General features: G+C 38.1%; 1 protein-coding gene across 1 annotated transcript; it reads left to right on the top strand.

Annotated features, from left to right (window-relative positions):
* Positions 1-5,285: 5,285 nt before the first annotated feature.
* Positions 5,286-22,250, top strand: rrm1 (ribonucleotide reductase M1 polypeptide). The gene is made up of 19 exons (XM_053478521.1): positions 5,286-5,431; positions 6,718-6,806; positions 7,063-7,240; positions 7,540-7,640; positions 7,714-7,773; positions 7,871-7,910; positions 7,990-8,152; positions 9,499-9,640; positions 9,731-9,814; positions 10,671-10,832; positions 17,934-18,013; positions 18,274-18,475; positions 18,570-18,719; positions 18,808-19,029; positions 19,140-19,216; positions 19,853-19,988; positions 21,100-21,195; positions 21,304-21,492; positions 21,575-22,250. The coding sequence occupies exons 1-19, from the start codon at positions 5,413-5,415 to the stop codon at positions 21,764-21,766; spliced, it is 2,382 nt and encodes a 793-aa protein (XP_053334496.1). The 5' UTR covers positions 5,286-5,412; the 3' UTR covers positions 21,767-22,250.
* Positions 22,251-22,619: the final 369 nt, after the last annotated feature.

Below are 22,619 nucleotides of genomic sequence, written 5' to 3'. Positions count from 1 at the left end.
TCTTATATAGTATGTGTATGATATGTGTCAGCATCTATAGTGTCAAAAGCTGCACTACATAAGGAGCGGTGTCAAGAAACACAAGCAAGTGGACACAACACTACTCAAAGACCAGTAGTACCACTTTGACCACTTTAACCAGCGCCGTCTCTGTGCTATCATTAGACCTACAGTACATTCTGACTGATATATTTCAGGGATCTTATTCACTATGTAGTTAGGAGCATAAGGTCTCTGGGATAGCCTTTTCTTGAATAAACTATTCTATACTATCAGTCAATCTCCACTATAGGCCAATATCAAATCCATACTCTTAATCTTAGAGATAGGTAGGGGTTTGATATTGGCCTATAGTGGAGATTGACTGATAGTATAGAATAGCTTATTCAAGAATTGATGTGATTTTTTCTCAACACAGTAAATCTTTAATGCAATTGTTAAATTAAACTACATCTCCCAGGTGACAAAGCAGCCTACTAACATGACCACAAAAGGCTTCAAGACCCACCCTTCAAAGAAAAACATGTCACTTTCACGTTCAGCTGATCACACAAACTAAGACTCAGTTACAATCATAGCCACTCTCATAGTATATAAGGATGCCACACTGCCTTTGCTACAGTACGTATATGCTCAGGGTTTGCATACAAGTCATTACCAAGTCTTTGTTTTTTGTGATCCTGTTCTGTGTTGAGTTTCTGTTTTTTTATTCTTTTCCTGATTCGTATACATATATCCACACCTGCACTTGTACCTGCAGCTACAAGTGGGTAGGTGATCTTGTAACCCTTTACCAGTATATCTTTCACCATCTTCTTCCATATTTTCCACTACTACAGGAATTGGGTTTAAAAAAAAAAGCATATACATTTGACTTGAATGATAGGCAGTAGAGGCTTTAATGCAAACAAGGTGTCTGTTTATTAGAGAGATTGATAGAGATGTTAACATTAGAAATATTAGAGATGAATAATTATATCTAATAATAATAATAATAATAATAATAATAAGTTTATTTCATATAGCACCTTTCTAGAAACTCAAGCTCACATTACAATAACAAAAAAATCTTTATGCATAGCAAGAGACAAACAAATAGAATACAGATAAACATAAAATCCATAAAATCTTCAATCATACATTCAAAGATCCGGAAAACAGGGAGAGAAAAAAAAAGTTTTAAGGTGGGTTTTAAATTCCTGTAGTGCTAAAAGATCACGGATGTGTTTGGGAATAACATTCCAGAGTGTAGGGGCAGAAATACTAAATGCTCATCCTCCGAATGATGCTAATCTAAAGCGAGAATTAACAGTAGACCATTGTCTGCAGATCGGAGTGTACAAACTGGGGAGTTAGTATGAATAAGATCAGAAATATATGGGGGGGCAAGACCATGCAGTGCTTTGAAGGTGATGAGAATCTTATATTGAATGCGGGAGCGAACGGGTAGCCAATAAATTCTGTGTAGGATGGGAGTGATGTGTGAGGATTTCTTGGAATAAGTAAATCTAAGTATACAGTGGAACCTCGGATTGCAAGTAATGCGGTTTTCGCCCTTTACACACAACGCACATACACACACGCTCTCTGCTCTACACAGAAACACTGCTCTGACGCGATTCTTTTCAAAGGTAAAGTTAAGGTTAATTTGTTTTTTTGTTTTACCTTACAGCAGTGATTCCGTTAGTATGCGCTTATGCAAGTGTCATTAGCGATGTTTCTTGCTAATTTTTCCAGACAAAAACAGTCTTTCGGCTAATGTGTTTGTGTGTGTCTGTGTTTGTGTGAAATTCAAATAAGAGAGAAGAAAGCTTTACTGTGTAAGATGAGAAGGGAGAGGCTTATTTCTCCTCTTACTTTACACACACACATACACATACACACAGCGCCTGTGCGCATAAACGAAAACCCTTATCTGTCCCTTATCTTTATTTTTATATTTTTAAAGGTAAAGTGCAGGTTCATTTGTTTCATTTTTACTTAATTTTTTATATTAATTTATTAATAACTTAATTTTTATGTATTTATTTATTTGGGCTGTGGAAAGAATAATTTGAGTTTGAACGAAAATTTGCTTTGATTTATGAGTGTTTTAAAATTTGAGCTCAATTCCAAAACGAATTATGCTCGTAGTCGAAGGTTCCACTGTATCTATATCAGAGGCATCAGCAGCATTATAGTTCATAGTACACACAAAATGGGCTTTATTACTACTTTCAATGTCTTGGTGCAATGCATGCAACTATGACTACATAGCAAGAGAGTGAGCAAGCAAGAGAAAAGTGAAAAAGATTGATTCAGGTTTTTTTGTTTTGATTGTTTTGATTCAGTGCATGTTACCAATACAACACCACCATAAAACTCACCTTACTACATACAAAAGATTGCTTTCTATTTTCGTGTTAGGTTCGAACTTTATAAGCACTCTCCTTGCACCCAAATCCGTGCTTGAAGGAGTTTCCTCTGGATACTCTGGTTTTCTCTCACAATCCAAAGACATGAATATGCAATTTGGCATCCCCAAATTGCCCGTAGTGTGAGAGTGTGTTTATGTGTATGTGTATGTTCCTTGTGATGGATTGGTGTATCCTGCCTCAAGCCTTGTCCAGGGTGTGCCCCGCCTCATGCCCTAAGTCTCCTGGGATAGGCTCAAGGCCTTTAGACCCTGTATACAGGAAAAAGTGGTATAGATAACAATGAGTGACATATTATTGTCAAACTTGATTTTTTCATGATGCTTGAAGCAATCTTACTCAAATTAAACACTGAATGGAAAGCTTTACATGTCAGTTAATCCAAGTGAAGTGATCTTGATTTACTGCATGTAACCAGTTATGATTAAAGACTGGTTGAATGGATCCACATGAAAGCCATCTTCAGGCCAACATTAAGAAGAGGTGTGGAAGGTTTGGGTTATGTCTCATGACATTGGAGTCTCTTAGGCATTATCCATATGTCTTAGGCTTTTGGTACATTTCAAATAAATTTTGTACTTATTAAGCTTTGTCCTCACAAAACCGCATGGATGTTTATCTATGTCAAGCATCTCTATATAGAGGACCATGGTCCGGATTTGAAAAGAGTGACAGTTCTATCTGTACCCTGATGCTTTTCCTGATAGATGAGAATAATTAATATACCAGTAATCTAGTACTTTTCTCCTCAGTGTATGCGTGGCTATACATGTAACTCAACCCAGCCAATCGACGTGATAATTCCAGGAAAGGAAAGAAGACTACTAAAATTGAACCTTCAAAGATAAATGGACAGGTATAGTATGTAGTAAGTAAGAATTAATAGGTATAGTGTGAAAAAAGGCAAAACAACAATTGCAACACAAGTGGGATAATTAACCAAAAGCAAAAGTTTTGCATTCAATAGAGGACAAAGTAGATGTGATAAGAAGAGGCATTGATTATTTAACACAGAAACCTTAATATCACTCTATTTATAGTAAGTAAACGCCCTTCGGGATGAGGAATGCCAGGAAAGTGAGCATGTTGAGCATGTCTTGCTCGTGCAGATGAAATATGTGCAGGAAGGGCTAGATATGGTGGCACAGCTCGAAGAACCAGGGAGAGTAGATGCTAAGAGTCGTTTAGAATGGGGAGTTACTGATCAGGGAAGGATAGAGAGGAGAGGGAAGCTGAGGAGATTGAGATGCAGTATGTAGGTGGTGATGATGCAACATAGAGAACTCCAACTAGATGCTATGATGTACTGAAAGTGAGAAGAAAGAGTATGTGGAAGTACTGGATAAAGTAGACAAAGAGTTCAAAACACAGAAGTAAAGACAAGTAAGGAAGGGGATGGATGCATTTCAAACTTCCCACAGGAAGAATAAACATATTGATTTGTTCATTCCTCTTTAAAGGTTCAGTTGTCTTCTTTTTCTTTGTTGGTTAACAGTGGTTGTAATCCATTAACACCAACTGTAGGTCCCATTTTCCTTTTCTTTCCCAGCTTTATAAAGCCGATTTTCCAGACCAACCTTCCTTAAAACAAGTTTATTTAATATTATCCAAGACTGTGGCAATAATAAAAAGTATTTATGTGAAGCCACTATCAAATAAAACAAGTTATACCAAACATATCCGCAGCAGTCCAGGGTGAGGATGTGTAAAATACAAGAACAGAGAGCCCAGTATGACAGTGCAAACAGAGTCCTTTATTTACATCCCAGCAGCGTGCAAATGAGGATTCATTAAAGGTCCTACACATCATATTCTTCATTAAATGTTAATATGATCTTTAGGGTCCTAATAAAAAGTTTGTATTATACGTTAATTAAAAATTCAAAATTATTGTGTAAAAAAAACCACTAATTTTACCTGGTAAAAACTAGCTCTGTTCTCAGCAACCTGTTTCAGTACATGCTAATTTAAATGCTCATGACCTCTGCTGAGCCCGCCCCCCCCAGTTCTGTGGGGCGTGTCTTCACAACACACGTGGGGTATAGCCACGGAAGTGTAGTCCAGTGCGGGCAATGCTTTGGACTGCATTACCCACAAAGCATTGCCCACAACGCAGGATTATAGAGTCCGAGCCTGTTTCCTTCAGTCGTTTTTGGTTTGATTTAAGTACGGAACCTACGCGGAAGTTTGTAATATCGCTTGACAACGCAGAAATTAAAAGAATGGACATGCATCGACTCGATTTGTCTTTCTCATCACTGCATGGGCATGAATTAACGGGCTGTTGCGCCATTTTGCTCCAGCTGCGAAAAACAATGGCCGACAGCTTCTTCTCACTCGGGGCGGGTCTTTGCTAAAACACCAGTGTCAATCAACTTGTGTAGGAACGACCTCTTGTGGTGTGGCGTCACACGGCAAGGCATTTGAGATTGGCCTGATTTCAGAAGGGGCGTGTTATTGTAATAAATGAAAAGAAAACCACTGGGCGGCTTTTTATCATCGTAGAGTGGTTGTGTACGCATTTTCCTAACACACAGTTCAGTCCAAACAGCTTAAAAAAGTGCACGTAGGCCTGTATGACCCCTTTAAAGATCAATTACAGATGAAAAAATTCCTATCATTGTTCTGGGTGACAGTAACGAGCTGGCCACTAGGAGCAGTATATTTTTTTTATTATATTTTTTATAATTTATTATATAATTTATTATGATTATATTTATTTTAATTTATAATTAATATAATGTACGATAACATTCCCCGGACACAAAAAATATAAACGATAAACATTTTTGGAGTGTTCGGTGTGTAAGTGAACTTTACCATCGGAACCGGAAGAAGCTAACTTTAAACCATATTCCCGGGTTTTATACAGGAAACTCGTTTCTGGCGGGTTTTGAAGCGCTTGGATTTGCGGTCTTACATCAGCTGGTCCGACTCACAGTTATCCTCGTTAATATCGGCTTTTCATTCTTATTTTTGCTTTAATACCTAAATCAATATGCACGTGGTTAAGCGAGGTGGGTATATTTATTTTTTGTTGAATTCTTGCATTTCGCGGGTATTAACAGAGCAGCAGGCTTTTCTGCAAAACAGAAATAAATAAACAGAAATATTTGCCATTAATTAAATTTCAAAAAGAAAAAACAACGTAGTAATTGAAATGTTAAAATCTTGGTCATTTATCATAGCCATTGTTATATTTAGTGCTAGTTAGATTGTCGGTGATCTTTTCTCAAGCTAGGATTAGAAACATATAAAACATTCCTTATTTTAAGTTGAAGAATCTTATAGTTTACTATAAATGTTATCTAACCCTGAATGCTTGTTTAAAATGGTGAAGAAAGTAGGTTAGGTTAGGTGAGGTTAGGTTAGCTAGCAGCAACCTGCAGGTCTAATTTATAAAGATAAAGCGACATACGGTATTATTGGAAAATATTTCAGTTTTGAATGTCGTATCAGTGTAACTATTACTTCCTAAAGTACCTGGAATTAAAAACGAAAAATGACTCTTAATGCGAACAATCCGGAACTATTGTAATGTTGTTTCTTTGTTGTCAACGTCGTTGGCGCCAAACCTACTGACTCCATTCAGTTACTGCTCCAGTAAATGTCTATTTAACATGAAATCTTAACCGGATTTTTGTTACATTTTACATTTTTCATTTTATTTCACACTGCAGACTAGAATATTAAAAGCTCTGACTACTTTTTAACATTATGTTTAAATGGCATAAATGATGGCCATTGTTTCTGTTTATTGTCTTTGACACTCCACTTAAACATTAATTAATAATAAACACAACCAAACAATTTTACTGTACCATTACCTTTTACAAGACACCTAAAAAGACCCTTTTTGCTTCCTGACATTTGAATAAAACCTCATCTGTCCTTTTTGTTTTAGTTTCATTTGATCCTTATAACTATAACCATGCAAAGACTTTTAACAAATTAAAAGAGAATAACTTATCTCACTTACACAGCTCAGGAGTTAGCGGTTAAGGGCTTTTGCTCAAGGGTCCAGCAGTGGCGTCTTGGAAATGCTGGGATTTGAACTCTCAACCTTCTGTCAGAAACTATGACTCCCACAACATAAGCAGTTTCTGTCAGAATTTTGTTTGTGCTGAAGGAGAAGGTGGCGGCTGCCTAGACTTTTAATGCAAAAAATAAATGAATACAGATAATTAAACAGGGAATTATACTTGCAGTATTTTTTATCTTTTTTAAATTTCACACACGTCTTCTGTTTTATGAGTTCTTAACAAAACGGCTTTCTTTCTTTTTTTCTCTCTCTCTCCTACAGATGGACGTCAGGAGCGTGTTATGTTTGATAAGATCACTTCCCGTATCCAGAAACTTTGCTATGGACTCAACGCTGACTTTGTTGATCCGGTTTGTATGCATAGTTCAATAGACTTTACACATATTCATCCTGATTAAGACCAGAACAGAGTAAGAATCTGAATAATGAAGAATGGGTACGGAAAAGCAGAGTGGTGTGTGAGAGGTCTCTGGCTTGAATTTGACTAGGAAATTTGACCTTCTGTCAGATGTAATTTGCCTTCTTTTGAATTGCACATTGAGTGAATGAAAGAACATAGTAGAGCAGAGTTTTCTAGACATTTACACCATATTGTGATGTTTCCAGACTCAGATTACCATGAAGGTGATCCAGGGTTTGTACAGTGGTGTGACCACTGTCGAACTGGACACACTGGCTGCAGAGACGGCGGCCACACTCACCACCAAATACCCGGACTACGCCATCCTGGCAGCCCGCATTGCAGTGTCCAACCTGCACAAGGAGACGAAGAAGGTCTTTAGCGGTGAGTAATCCTGTAGTCAATGTCAAATATAGTGCACACATGCATGCTAAATAAATATGATCATATGTTTGGGGTCATAAATCCGACATGGTCAATTACAATGTTAAGGCTTCCCTTAAAACACAGGAAAGCAGAAGATTTTTTTTTTAAGTTACTGTTTATGTATTATCAGTCACCTGAAAGAAATACTGGCAGCTCTGTTCTACGTACATGACCATAAAGTTTCTGATGAACATCACATTTCTGCACACATATTATTGCTAAGCTACCATTAATTAATATTTCTTGGCTTTTTCCAGATGTCATGGAGGACCTCTACAACTTTATTAATCCTCTGAATGGAAGACACTCGCCTATGATTTCCAAGGAGACGCTCGACATAATCCTGGCTAATAAGGATGTAAGAAGGCAGATCAAGGGTTTTTGTTTCTTTGTTAAGTGATTTGGTTTTAAACTCATAATTTCTTTTTCAGCGGCTTAATTCAGCCATCATTTACGACAGGGATTTCTCCTACAACTTCTTTGGCTTCAAGGTAGTTTTAATTGCAGAACAATAGAATTATTCATTAAGTTAAAATAAACTTAAGCTGTATATGCTCAGCATAATTAAACATTGTTCTCTTTTTTAAGACCCTGGAGCGCTCGTATCTGCTTAAGATCAACGGAAAAGGTATGAGTAGATACGAGATGTTTGAGAGAAAAAAATTTAAATTGTATGACAGCAACTCATTTTGCGCATGTGTGTGTAGTTGCGGAGCGACCTCAGCATATGCTGATGAGAGTTTCAGTCGGCATCCATAAGGAAGATATTGCTGCTGCTATTGAGACCTACAACCTGCTGTCGGAGAAGTGGTTCACCCACGCCTCCCCTACGCTGTTCAATGCAGGCACCAACCGCCCTCAGCTTTCCAGGTACACACAGCACAGGGAGAAGAAGTGCTCCCATTGCAGCGATTTAGAAGTCAATTTTAGCTTGTCTCAGTAAAGCTTGTATTTTCTATCCCATTTTCTTTGTAATCGATTAGCAAATCCATTAGTATTTTTTTTTAAATACACATGTATCAGTCTACATTAGAGATATGGGGGGGGGGCGATTCAGTTACATTTTGTGCTCCTTTTGTGTGGCAAACTAGTACACTGACTCAAATCGATTTTTAAAATGCTTTGTTTGCATTAAAAATTGTTAATGTTGCTGTTCCTGTCTAATCCTGCAGGTGGTGCACTCTAATTTATTCACGCAGTGTAGCATCAAATTAGTGGGAACAAATTAGTTTAGATAGTCTGTATAGGCGAGAAAGAGAGTGTGTGTGCGTGTTGTTGTGAGTGAAGGAGCACGGTGTCAAATTACACGCACACACAAACACACAGACTCTCGCCTTTACAGCCCCCCTTCCACCTCTCTTTCTCCTGGCTTCCCAGACACGCACACATTCTCTGCCTTACAGAGAAACTCTGCTCTGTCGAGATTCTTTTCAAAGCTAAAATAAAACACGACAGGCTGATACAGAGAGGGAGAGAAAAAATGGATCTTTATGGGACCCTCTAATGGGACTTGCTTTTGCTTTATACGCGCGCTGTACAAACACGCTTATAAACAAAAAAAAATGTTTCACACACACACGTGGTCAGTGTTATAGTAAACAATGCACGCACAGATGTTGATTATACCAATAAGAGACGAGCACTAAGACCCAGCAGCAAAAACTATTACCTACAATCCCGCAGGGCAAGAGAGAGAAGAAACGTTGGCTCAGTTGTGATCACGTGATGCTCAGCGTCAAAACAAGAAGCGCATGCGTAATACATGATACTTGGTGCTCGTAAACCAAGACAATGCTCGTTTTTCAAGTAAAATTTTGTTAAATCTTTGCTCGTCTTGCGGAACACTCGTAAACTGCGTTACTCATAATCCGAGGTTCCACTGTATAACAAAATCTGAAAAAAGTAAGAAATGAGGGTATTTATAAAATCAAGATATGTACAGAATCACAATACAGATGTAATAGTTATGATGTAATACTGTGCTAAAATAAATATACTTAAGTAATAAATAAGTAATACTGCGCTATATGTCTATTGAAACAATTTTGCAATAGATTTCAGTCAGTCTATCTGAACCAATTGTAGTTAAAGACTTGCCATATGACAAAAAAACACTGCCATATATCCTGAAGATTATATTCGGAACAGGAAAAGCTTATTTAAAGGTATAATTACTGTTTATAGAACTGACCCGAATCACATGTTTTCATTTGCAGCTGTTTTCTTCTGGCGATGAAAGACGACAGCATCGAAGGAATCTATGACACGCTGAAGCAATGTGCGCTCATCTCTAAATCTGCTGGGGGCATTGGTGTGGCCGTGAGCTGCATTAGAGCCACAGGCAGCTATATCGCAGGAGTGAGTTAGCATTTGTGACTAAAGTGTATTAAAAGCATTCAATGCAAGCATAAACCATAAAGTATTTATGATTATCATTTTTATTTTTAGACAAACGGTAATTCTAATGGTCTGGTTCCTATGCTCCGAGTGTACAACAACACAGCCCGATATGTTGACCAGGGTGGAAACAAGGTGAGACATTTTTAAGGAAACACTGAGTTTTTGCCCTTTTTTATTTATTTTATTTATAAGTTTGTATTTTTTTTAAATTACAGGATTCCCTGCCATGACATGGCTGTCTTTTTTGCACACATCTCTGTCTAAAGTACATCATAGTATGCACTGATCAGCCATAGCATTAAAACTTTCTGCCTAATATTGTCATGGGATGAACATGGACTATAAAGGTGTGTTGTGATGTTGGCCAATGAGATGTTAAAAGTCCTTTATTTCGGGCCTGCTGAGTCGGGCCTTCATGGGACAGACTTGTCTGTGCTGTGTGCCAAAGATTCTTTGATTACTCCTTAACATTTTTTTCTGGTTCCCCCAGAACAACTTTAAGAACTGACTGTTTACTTGCTGCCTGTTGTATTCCACACCTTGGCAGGTGTCACTGTCAAAAGAAAATCAATGTTGTTTATTTCATCTACCAATAGCTTTAACATTGATCAGTCCTTGTCCGTTTCATTATGGCATGTAATTTAAAGAGCTTGATTGAAGCAGAACGTGTAATGCATATGTAGAGCACAATGTTGCTATCTTTTAGTAGACTAATGTTGTACATTTGGGGGTCATATTTTTTAAAGTTTTTGAATCCACCAGGTTTCCTGGATGACCCATGTATTCAGAAATGCAGACTGTGCAAACTCTGTTGTTAGCAATTGCTGTATTACAGTGAACCTGTTTTACTGGAATAACTGGAATAGGTGTAGGACAGGATTTATACTTATATTTTGGTTGTATTTACATTCTCTAAAATAGACTGTCATCAATAATAAGCCATACCTGTATATTTTAGACATGAAAAAGTATCTTTACTTTTGTGCAGAGACCCGGAGCTTTTGCCATGTACCTGGAGCCCTGGCACTTTGACATCTTTGACTTCCTGGAGCTGAAGAAGAACACGGGTAAAGAAGAGCAGAGAGCCAGAGACCTGTTTTACGCTCTCTGGATCCCTGATCTCTTCATGAAGAGAGTAGAAACTAACGGGGTAAATGCAGCTTATAAAATATTAAATCGCTATTTTAAAACAATAGCAGGTTTAATCAGCCACAAACATTTTATTCCTCTTTACAGTTTAATCAAAATAAATGAGAAGTGTGCTCTTAGAAAAGCATCTCATCAATTAAATATCATTAAGCTTTCCAGATCAGCGTGAGCTTTAGTGTCAATAGTTAGGAAATGTTGGTCATGACCATTTTACTTCAGCTTTTGTGAAAGTCTAACAGATTTTTTCAGATCAGTCAAAACAACACAATAAGAAAATACATGCCTAAAATGCTGTCATTGCCCTGTTAATGACGAGAACTAGGGGTAATTCTGTAAATTATTATTCATGTAGTAGTAATATTGTGTTCTTTTCATGTTGATAGCATGGCTTATGTGCGTTAGTAATGAACCTTTTTTTATTATTATTTTTTTTTTACTTGAGTTATCAGGGGTTAAAAAAAGATTTAAATGATTTTGAATAACTGGCAAAGAATATGTTCTAAATTAACATTGAGTCTAAGAGCTAATCATAAGCAGAGCAGTCTTCACGTGAATAAACCCCATAACAGTAGCACAAGTTTTGCTGCCATAATCAGTAAACGGTGCTGACCAACATGAGTTTGAATGTTAAGTAGGCTTTTTTATTACCTTGATAGTTGTGTATTCATGTTTCTCAACAATATTTTTATTGATTTTAAACAGGGATATAACAGGGTAAACATGTAAAGTTTCAATATACTATAGATTCTATGACCCTCTTATAAGCCCTATAACACCCACCCCAACCCTCCCTGACTCCAAGCCAGCTATACCTGTATAAGAAAGGCTAGACGCCAGGCATCTAAAAAAAAAGAAGAAAAATAGAAAAAAAACATATATATATACACACACACATACACACACATATATATATGTACGCATGTGTGGAGCTGGAAGTTTTTTAGTTCTGCGTGCAAAAAAAAAAAAAAAAAAAAAAAAAAAGAAAGAAAAACAAACAGACAAGCAACTAAATAAGAATGGAATCGAACTATTAATGTATATGAAAAAAGCGAAGGAAGGGCCCCCACACCTGCTGAAATTTCAAGTCTGAATGACGGATTGAGTAATGAATCTTCTCCAGGGACAAACAGGACATAATATCTCTGAGCCACTGGGCGTGAGTGGGTGACGTGGTATCCTTCCACTTGAATAAAATAGAACGCCTAGCCAGGAGTGTCGCAAAAGATAACAAACGCTGTTTAGCTGGAGTTAGACACTTGTCTTCCTCTCCAGTGACACCAAAGAGAGCGATCAGAGGGTCTGGTTCAAGGTTGCATTTTAATATGTACGACAAGGTTTTAAAAACATCCCTCCAGAATTTTTCCAAGTTCGGGCATGTCCAGTACATATGAATAAGAGACGCCTCTCCACTTTTACACTTATCACAGCAAGGATCAATGCCTGGGTAGAAACGGGAAAGTTTAAGTTTAGAAAAATGAGCCCTGTGTACAACCTTAAACTGTAACAAAGAGTGGCGAGCACATAAAGAAGTTGAGTTGACAAGTTTAAGAATTGAATTCCAAGTATCATCTGATAGTGACAAATTTAAATCTTTCTCCCAAGCAGTTTTAATTTTACTTAAAGGGGTGTGACTCAAACCCATCAATCCACCGTAAATAGTGGATATTAGGCCTTTACGTAACGGGGACAAACATAGGAGATTATCTAGAATATTTACATCAGGAGCTTCAGGGAAATTTGGTATTGAAGAGCTAATGAAGTGTCTTACTTGCAGGTATCTGAAAAAATGAGAATTGGGTAGGTTAAACCTTTCAGAAAGCTGCTCAAACGATGCAAACTTATGATCAACAAACAGATCTTTGCAAAGCTTGATGCCCTTATTGTACCATTCCTGAAACACTGAGTCATGTAAGGAAGGTTGGAAGAGATGGTTAGAGACAATAGGACTGGAAAGAGAGAAGCCCAGAAGACCGCTGTGCTTTCTGAACTGAGCCCATACTCTCAAGGTATGCCTAACAACTGAGTTATTGATAGATTTAATTGAGGGGATGGGGAGTGCAGATCCAAGGAGTGCAGAGACAGAGAGATTTTTTACGGACTTTATCTCCATTTCCACCCAGGCAGGCCGATTAGGTTGGTTGTGGAAATATGCCCAAAAGATGACAGATCGAATGTTTGCTGCCCAGTAGTAAAAGCGAAAATTAGGCAAAGCCATGCCACCGTCTCTTTTAGATCTTTGAAGTAGGGACTTATTCAGTCGTGGATGTTTACCTTTCCAAAGGTAAGAGGATATAATTGAATCTAAAGCACCAAAGTAAGATTTGGGAATAAAAACAGGTATAGACTGAAAAAGATATAAAAATTTAGGAAGAACACTCATTTTAATGGCATTAATGCGTCCCACCAGGGACATGGACAGTGGTGACCAGTGTCCCAAGTCCTTTTTTGTTTGGCTTAACAACCTAATAAAATTTTCTTTAAAAAGGTGTTTATGTTTTCTTGTGATTGTAATACCGAGATAGGTAAACTGATTTCTCACTATGTTGAAAGGAAAATTGTGGATACCAGTTGTTAGTGCTGTATTATTAAGCAGAAAGAGTTCACTTTTGTGCAAATTCAGCCTATATCCTGAAAAATAGCTAAATTCACTGAGCAATGACAGCACAGGTGGAAGGGAGGAGATTGGATTTGATATAAACAGTAGAAGGTCATCTGCATAAAGAGAAACTTTATGTTCTTCTCCCTGCCTCCAAATCCCAGATATATCCCTACAACTGCGGAATGCAATTGCTAGTGGCTCAATGGCAAGGTTAAAGAGCAATGGGCTAAGAGGACACCCCTGACGAGTTCCCCGCTGAAGGCTAAATGGTTGAGACTGCTGAGCATTTGTCAGAACTGTGGCATTAGGGCTTGAATATAATAATTTAACCCAAGTGATAAAACTTGGACCAAAATTGAATTTTTTTAAAGCCCTAAATAAATACTCCCATTCCACACGATCAAAAGCCTTTTCAGCATCCAAAGAAAGGACACACTCAGGGATCCCCTCTGATGGTGTATACAGGATATCCATAAGGCGTCTAATGTTAAAATAAGAAAAACGATTTTTAACAAAACCGGTCTGGTCCTCAGATATAATAGAGGGTAAAACAATCTCTAATCTACGAGCCAAGACTTTAGCAAGGATTTTAACATCCACATTAAGAAGAGAGATTGGTCTATATGAAGAGCACTCTGTTGGGTCCTTATCCTTCTTTGCTATGAGGGTGATGCGAGCCTCATTAAATGACGCGGGCAGCTTACCTTGCTGAAAAGATTCAGATAGAACCGAAGCTAGTTGTGGTGCAAGGTATGAGGAGAATGATTTAAAAAACTCTGCAGGGAACCCGTCAGGACCCGGGGACTTACCAGATTGCAATGATGAAATAGCTGAAATGATTTCCTCCTGTGATATGGGCCCTTCTAATTTTAATTTAGAATCAGGGGACAGTGTTGGGATATCTAGTTGAGTCAGGAAATTCTCAACTAAACTATGGTCCTTAGGGAACTCAGAAGTATACAGTCGAGAATAAAAATTCCTGAATGCATCATTAATTTTAGAATGATCGGTAGTAATGGTACCATCCTCCATCCGAATTCTTGTAATGTGTTGTTGTGCTCTAACTCCTCTTAACTGACTAGCTAAAAGTTTCCCAGATTTGTCACCATGAATGTAAAATTGGCTCCTACTCCTTAATAATTGACGTTCTATAACATGTGTTGAGATAAGTTCAAACTTACTTTGCAATTCTACACGTTTTTTATACAGATCGGGGTTTTTAAATAGAGCATACTGCTGATCAATTTCTTTAATTTGGTTGATTAGATCTTTTCGCTCTTTATATGCCTTCCTTTTCATATTTGCAGTGTATGAAATTATCTGTCCCCTGAGGTAGGCTTTCAGAGCATCCCAAACAGTTAAACATGACACTTCAGATGTTTCATTTGTGTTTAAGAAAAAAACGATCTGATCTTCCATAAATTTAACGAAATCATCCTCTATCAGTAACGATGAATTAAAACGCCAATTTTTATTAATCTGAGGTAGATTGGGGATCTTTAGAGACATAAGAACCGGAGCATGATCTGATATCACAATGCTCTGATAAGCACAAGAATTAACCATTGGGATCAATTGATTATCTATGAAGAAATAATCAATTCTGGAGAAAGTATGATGAACATGTGAGAAAAATGAATATTCTCTCTTTTTTGGATTAAGGAAGCGCCATATGTCAGAAATACCAAAGCTGCAAAGATAGGACTGAAGTAGCGTGGCAGATTTACTCAGAGGTATAGGATTGGGAGATGACCTGTCAATTGATGGGTCTAAACAGCAGTTAAAGTCTCCCCCTAATATGAGAGAGTATGAGCTCAGATCCGGCAAAACAGAGAAGAAATGTTCAAAGAAGGAAACATCATCGTAATTAGGGGCATATAAATTAGCCAACACTACATTAGTATTAAATAACTTCCCTGAAACAATGATATAACGACCATGTATATCTGCAATAATATTATGCTGCTCAAAAGAGATGTTTGGATTAATGAGAATTGAGACACCCCTAGCTTTGGCCTGAAAAGTCGAGTGGTAGTGCTGCCCTCCCCAACGCGACATAAGGCGAGAATTATCAGAACTGCGAATGTGAGTTTCTTGTAAAAATGCAATTGCAGTGTTAAGTTGTTTAAGGTGTGAGAGCACCTTCCTTCTCTTGACCGGATGGTTTAAACCCTTAACATTCCAGCTCACAAAGTTTAAAGAACTATTCATTCTCCCTGAGAGGAGATGCAGATAGATAAACATAAATAATGAAATGCCCAGCGTCAGCTTTAAAACAGAAGTGTAAAACACAGAGCATCACGTTAAAGATACACCGTGTATACTGAACTAACATAATACTGGCTTTGGAGAACCCCCACCCCTGCCCCACACACCCCTCCCCCCCACACCCCACTACCCCCAAACAAACAAAGATAGCTGCTAAGAAACAAAGCAGCAAGCTCTTCCATCCTTCCATTTTCCACCTAACCACTCTTCCTGCCGCTAACCACACCATCTTCTGCTCCGACACAGTTTACAAAAACTAAGAATTAAATATATAAATAAAACATTTCCCCACTCCAATACTGAAATCTCTAAATAAGAGAAAAACACAGAACAACCCCCTCCCCCCACGTCACATTGTAACTCTAAAAAAAAATAAACAAACATGTAAATTACACGTGACTAGAAATAGAGAAAATAATAATAGAAAACCAACAACAACTACACGTGTTTAACACAATACTCATACCAGGAAACAACGTAAACATTTAAAGTTAAAAAGGGTACTTTCCTGAGAATTGTAGTATTAAAAAAAATAAAACTATAATGCACTACGTAGTTTTCGGCAGACTGTCTATGTGTTTCTGCGCCTCTTCTACCGAGCGAAGCCACTTCTTCTGTCCGGTAGAGAGAGTTATCCGGAGCCGTGCTGGATACAGGAGAGAAGGCCGGAGTCCACGGTTGTATAACTCAGTCATAACGTCTCTATACTCGGCTCGCTGGCTTAAAACTTCGGGAGCGTAGTCTTCCACGATACGAACCTGCTGACCGCGGTATTCCAGCTTCCCTCTCCGCCGAGCCTCCCGAACCAGAAGGTCTTTAACCTGGTACCGGTGCACACGGAGAATGACGGGCCGAGGTCTCTGACCTGAAGCGGGTTTGGATGCAGGTATGCGGTGGGCTCTGTCAATCTCAGGCGGGGATGGAAGCGTTTCACTCCCAAACACCTCGCACAAAAACTTCGAGAAAAACTCGGTAGGGAGTCCACTCTCAGTACCCTCCGGAAGACCCAGGACACGCAGGTTCTGTCTCCTGCTCCGGCCTTCTAGGTCTACGACTTTGGCCGTTAACTTAGAGTTGTTTTCCCGAAGTCCGGAGCAGATGTTCTCTAACTCGCTCACACGCTGGCTCAGGTCATCTGTAGCGAGTTCTAACGAAGGTAAACGCTGTCCATGGTCCTCTACTTGGGTTTGGATTTGGTCCAGTTTACTTTCTAGTAAACTAAACGAAGATTTAAATTCAGCCGCTAACGCTTCACGTTGTTTATCTAATAGCGCAGAGATGGCCTCGACTGTCAGAGGGGTCGCAGTGTCGTCTTTTTTTCCGCTTTTAACACTCCTTGTAGCCATTATATATAAAAAGTAGTTAGCCGTGAGGTAGAGTATAAAGATATTGTAAATTAAGGATTTAATTCAGCATTTAAAGACGAGTAAGGGAGTAAAGAAATAAAAAATTGTCGGAGCACCTAACTCACACGTCTACTCCATGTGGCTGCTAACCGGAAGCCATAGTTGTGTATTCATGATAAAGTGTAGTGAAGCCTTACTCCAAGCTTACATATTCAATAACATCCACTCTACTCTACCTCCTACTCCGGGAGCTCTAGCAAAGACTAATTTGAATGGGAATAAAGCACAGCAACCCTGGTAAACACAAAGTGGAAGGCGCAAGCCTATATTTGCCTTAAAGTTAAAGAGACTTCGCCTTTGTAGTGATGCAATAAAATTTGTTTGGTAGGTCTCAGACCAGCAGCAATAAGAAAAGAAATTATATAGTTAGGAAAATGACTGTTGTGATGTAAGAGATTAAGAGATTTTAGATTAAGACATCTGGTCAGAAAATATCTTTGTCATTTAGAGAGAATTTTTATTTTTTTTATTCTTCAGAAATAAGCCTTCATAAGAAACAAGCTTCTCAGCCGTGGTCATTTTTTGAAACATTGCATGTGTAGTTCCATGAGATAAGCAGCGGATGGCAGTAAAATCACAAAGATTTATTCAACCTTTAAAAAGTTGTGTAATGGAAAGAACATGGCTTTTTAATTAAAGTAGAATCTGATTGAAGAGATTAATAGGAGTGAAAATATAGTTGCACACGCAGGAATCGTTAGGCATTCATTAGTTATGTGTTTTTGGTTTATAAACCAGAAAACCACAAAAGATATAAAGTTAGTTGCACCAGTTATTTTGGAAATTGCTTTTAGATGTTTACATATTCACACAATTTTGCTTTTTACAGGACTGGTCTCTCATGTGCCCGAATGATTGTCCAGATCTAAATGAATGCTGGGGCGAAGAGTTTGAAAAACTTTACACAAGGTATTATAATAATAATAATAATAATTACACTCTCTTGCAACTAGACTATTTCCAAATCTGATCTGAAAGTACATAGAAAGTATCTAGTACTTTCTGAAGGCTTGCACTTGCTGTGATGTGGTAGCACACCTGACTAAACCAGGTCTGAGTAGCCTTTTCTGCTCTGAGAGAAATGTTTTTTTTTTTTTTGTTGTTGTTTTTTTAAATAATAAAGTGCCCACAAGTGTATCGATTGATTTAGGCAAATGTTTACATGACAGGTACGAGCAGGAGGGGAAAGCGAAGCGTGTCGTAAAGGCTCAGCAGCTGTGGTATGCCATCATTGAGTCCCAGACAGAGACGGGTACTCCCTACATGTTGTACAAGGACGCCTGCAATCGTAAGAGCAACCAGCAGAACCTGGGAACTATCAAATGCAGCAATCTTTGTACAGAGGTGGTGGAGTACACCAGCAAGGATGAGGTGAGGGTTGAGTACTTGCAATTACTGCAGTGCTAATCTTTTTTTATGCTAATTTAGTTTTTTCTGACATAAATCCTGACTTTCGCGGTTGCAGGTGGCAGTGTGCAACCTGGCATCTATCGCTCTGAACATGTATGTAACACCTGAGAGGACGTTTGACTTCCAGAAGTTAGCGTCTGTCACAAAGGTCATTGTTAGGAACTTGAACAAAATCATTGACATCAATTATTATCCAGTGCCAGAGGTGAGTTTTCTTTTGTTGTTGTTGATTCAGTTGTCGGCTTCATTTGTCATTATGATTAAAAAATTATTTTTTTTATATTTTGCTGTAGGCCGAGAGATCAAACAAACGCCACAGGCCCATTGGTATCGGTGTGCAGGGCCTGGCTGACGCCTTTATCCTGATGCGTTTCCCCTTCGAGAGTACTGAAGCTCAACTGCTTAACACACACATCTTTGAAACGATTTACTACGCTGCACTGGAGGCCAGCTGTGAGCTGGCTGAGGAGCATGGCCCGTACGAGACCTATGCTGGCTGTCCTGTTAGCAAGGGAGTAAGTGTCTTAAACAGGGCAGGGCAGGCTCTTGAGAACTTGCTATTAAGTGTTTATTATACCTGTCTGTAGATTATTAGCACTTGCTAGAATCTGTTATTGTTTCTCAGATCCTGCAGTATGACATGTGGGACAAGACACCAACAGACTTGTGGGACTGGAAGGCCCTAAAGGAGAAGATTGCAAAGTAAGCTTTAGGTTTTGTTTAGGTCCTTTTTTCTGTTTGATTCCGTCTTCTGCTTTTTGTTGGGGACTATTGGGAATTTTATTGGTGTATCTGGACATGGCGAGTGCTGTAGGGGTCGAAAAAAAAAAAATTGGTGGACCAGCTGCACAAGACCTAGTAGTTTCGGTGTTGAGCTGATTCTGGGTTATTTATTTATTCATTCAGTCACTCTGGGCAAGAAGCTCAACACATGAATAGGAAGAATGAACATGCTCCTCATTAGCTTTGCTACAATAGGTTTTAAGTTGGTACTTAACCCTGTGTTTCACCATCATACATCCCAGAATTTTTGGGAAGCAAACTAGTAAAATTTATTAACAGCATGCTTTACCACTTCTCTGGCCAAAACAATGGTGGGCTGCATATAATGCACTAATGCATTTTTTTAGTTTAGTTTTTTTTTTTTTAAAAAAAGGCTATTCATGTCATTCTTTATCAATGAAGATGGCACTTGGCCAATCAGTAGTTGTAGTTATGACGCAGGATGTCTCTAGACTACGCAAAGCCTGGTGACCAAAATTGGTTTTTTTTTTCTTTAAAGAAAATTTTCGATACACATGAAAAGCAGATGTGCTTAACAGTGATGTTTCATTGCAGGCATGGTGTACGCAACAGTCTGCTCTTGGCTCCCATGCCCACTGCCTCCACAGCACAGATTTTGGGCAACAACGAATCCATCGAGCCCTACACGAGCAACATCTACACACGCCGTGTGCTGTCTGGAGAGTTTCAGGTCAGACAATTGTTTTATTATAATATTCAGTTTAACTTAAAAAAAAAAAAAAAAAAAAACTTCAGTTACACTTCTCCCTGTCCTAAACATTTTTAATAATTTCCCCAACACACTTCAGATAATAAGCTAAATCAAAACCCACCTGAAGTGTGTGCATCTTAACGCTGGGAAAATATTAAACTATGCAGGACAGGAAGGACTCCAGGACCACGGCTGGGAGCCTTGTACCTTAGACCTTAGTGTTTCCACTAGTGTTGCTCAATTAAATTAAAATATATGGACCAGTGCAATTATCTATTTGCAAAAGCCTGCAATTCATTACAGGTAATGTAATAACCTGCTATTCGAGTATTATTAACTAATAATAATTGCAGTATTCGTCTAATTGTTTGGAGATAAATAAATCCTATTAAGCCGAGATAAATACTTTTACATACAAAATTATGATGTTTAAACATTGCAGTTTCAATCACAATGCAGTGTTTTTTGTAGAATATTGTTCAGTGATAAAAGGGACATAGAGGAAAATTTAGAGAGGTTAAAACATAAGACTTTTTGTTGGTTATTTCAATGAGTGTACTACAGAGTGGTGCTGATTTGAGGATGAAGCAAGTTTCCTAGAACAAAATGTTTGCACGTTGCTACATTTCCCTCGAGAAAAAAAAATGTGCCTTCATTTCTATACTTTTTTTTTTTTTTTTTAAACACTGTAATATTACTGAATTTAAATGAGGGTGTTTTTTTTTCCCTCTCTTTCTGATTGGTTCATAATGTGGTAAACTTTTTGAATATGAAGCCAATATCAAATGTCCATCCAACAAATGCCACCTTGTGGTGATATTTGGTAACTCAGTGTAACACCATTGCTAAACCTCTGTCACAGTACTGTATAGTGAATGGTATCAGATTGCATGTGCAGCCCCAGATAGCACGAGACATTACCACACAGTTATGCGTAATATAATAATCTGACGATTTTATTATATTCACGATTCCAGTCAAAGTATTAGCAATTTCGGTAGAATTATGTTCTAGAAATAAGTTTGCATTCGCTTAAGTATACAGTACTTTGTTTATAATTATGTATTTATTGGCTCTGTCCAACATTTAGATTGTGAATCCTCACTTGCTGAAAGATCTCACAGAGCGAGGACTGTGGAATGAGGACATGAAGAACCAGTTGATTGCTCATAATGGATCCATTCAGGTTGATATTTTGTTTTGAACCTAGTGATAGTTGATCTGTATGTTATCTCCTGAGTGTCTCATTTTTACTTCTTGTTTTTTTTTTTGTGTTTTTTTTTTTTTTTTACAGGCGATCCCTACAATTCCAGATGATCTTAAGGAGTTGTATAAGACAGTATGGGAGATTTCACAGAAAGTAGTCATTAAAATGGCTGCAGACAGAGGCGCTTTCATTGACCAGAGCCAGTCCCTTAACATCCACATCGCTGAGCCCAACTATGGAAAGCTTACCAGTATGCACTTCTATGGCTGGAAGCAAGTGAGTCAGAAGTTCTCTATTATGTCTTTTGGTGTATCGTTATGGCTACATGCTTTGCTCACACACTCAATTTTCTCTACAGGGGCTTAAGACTGGTATGTACTACCTGAGGACAAAGCCAGCTGCCAACCCGATCCAGTTTACACTCAACAAAGAGAAACTAAAGGCGACGCAGGAAACCAAAAGCAGCGAGGAGGAGATCAAGGAGAGGAACAAAGCTGCAATGGTGTGCTCTCTGGAGAATAGGGATGAGTGTCTGATGTGTGGCTCTTAGACAGTTTCTCCTTGTTGTCTTTTGTATCTTTTCAGGTATTTAATCATCTGGTGGTCATCAGGGCTTCATCAGATAAACTAGTATGCCTTGACAGTATACTCTTTACAGTATTGTAAGGGCCATTGGGATTAACTGAAAACTATTGTGTCAGGATTTTTTTTTTTTTTTTTTTGTACATATGGTTTCTATTCAACACGTAAAGATAAGCCACAATATTTATTTCACCTGGCTACATGGTGTAACATTTATTGTACAGATTTTTCTTTGTATGGCAACAAGTGTCATATTTCAGAAAGTACTAATATGAAAAAGTAGCCAGGTGACACTAACATTTCTAAATCCTGTATTAAAAAAGACATTTTATTTTTTTCATTGTGATGACAATAAAATTTAGGAGAAAATCACATAACCCGATCATGTATTTTATTTAATCATATTTGTGAAAATAACAAACTTGTTGCTTGTGCATGTTGATTAATTAAAGCAGGATCACAGGTGTGTTCTTGCAAAGCAAATACAAGGAGAAGTCCCATGTGGCAAATCACTAAAGCCCCAAGGGACACTAACGGGACAGCCTGGCTTTGTCTCACAAACAGGTGCTGAGCAAGCTGCAACCTGCACATGCCGTGAGGACAAATTACATTGAAACTTGTAACCATTCATTTGGAATATATAATAGTGCATATATTACATATTCTATATTTCCATGCACGTCTCATCAAACAAAAAAAGTCAGAAGGGTTAAATTACCAGCTTGCATCATGTATGAAATTAATGAAGATTTGAAATAACTGGAACTAGTTTAAGAGCTGTCAAACACATTATTAAAAGCTGTAGAACTATTAAACCTCCA

This window comes from Clarias gariepinus, chromosome 19, assembly GCF_024256425.1.
Source record: "Clarias gariepinus isolate MV-2021 ecotype Netherlands chromosome 19, CGAR_prim_01v2, whole genome shotgun sequence".
Classification (NCBI taxonomy): domain Eukaryota; kingdom Metazoa; phylum Chordata; class Actinopteri; order Siluriformes; family Clariidae; genus Clarias; species Clarias gariepinus.
Note: the sequence above shows the minus strand (reverse complement) of the source record. Positions and strands in the feature narration are given on the sequence as shown.

Bases quoted from the DNA above. Each gene is read 5' to 3' on its own strand.
- rrm1 (XM_053478521.1), top strand. The intron at 7,241-7,539 runs GTGAGTAATCCT...GGCTTTTTCCAG, and splicing joins GACGAAGAAGGTCTTTAGCG to ATGTCATGGAGGACCTCTAC. The intron at 21,493-21,574 runs GTGAGTCAGAAG...TTTTCTCTACAG, and splicing joins ACTTCTATGGCTGGAAGCAA to GGGCTTAAGACTGGTATGTA.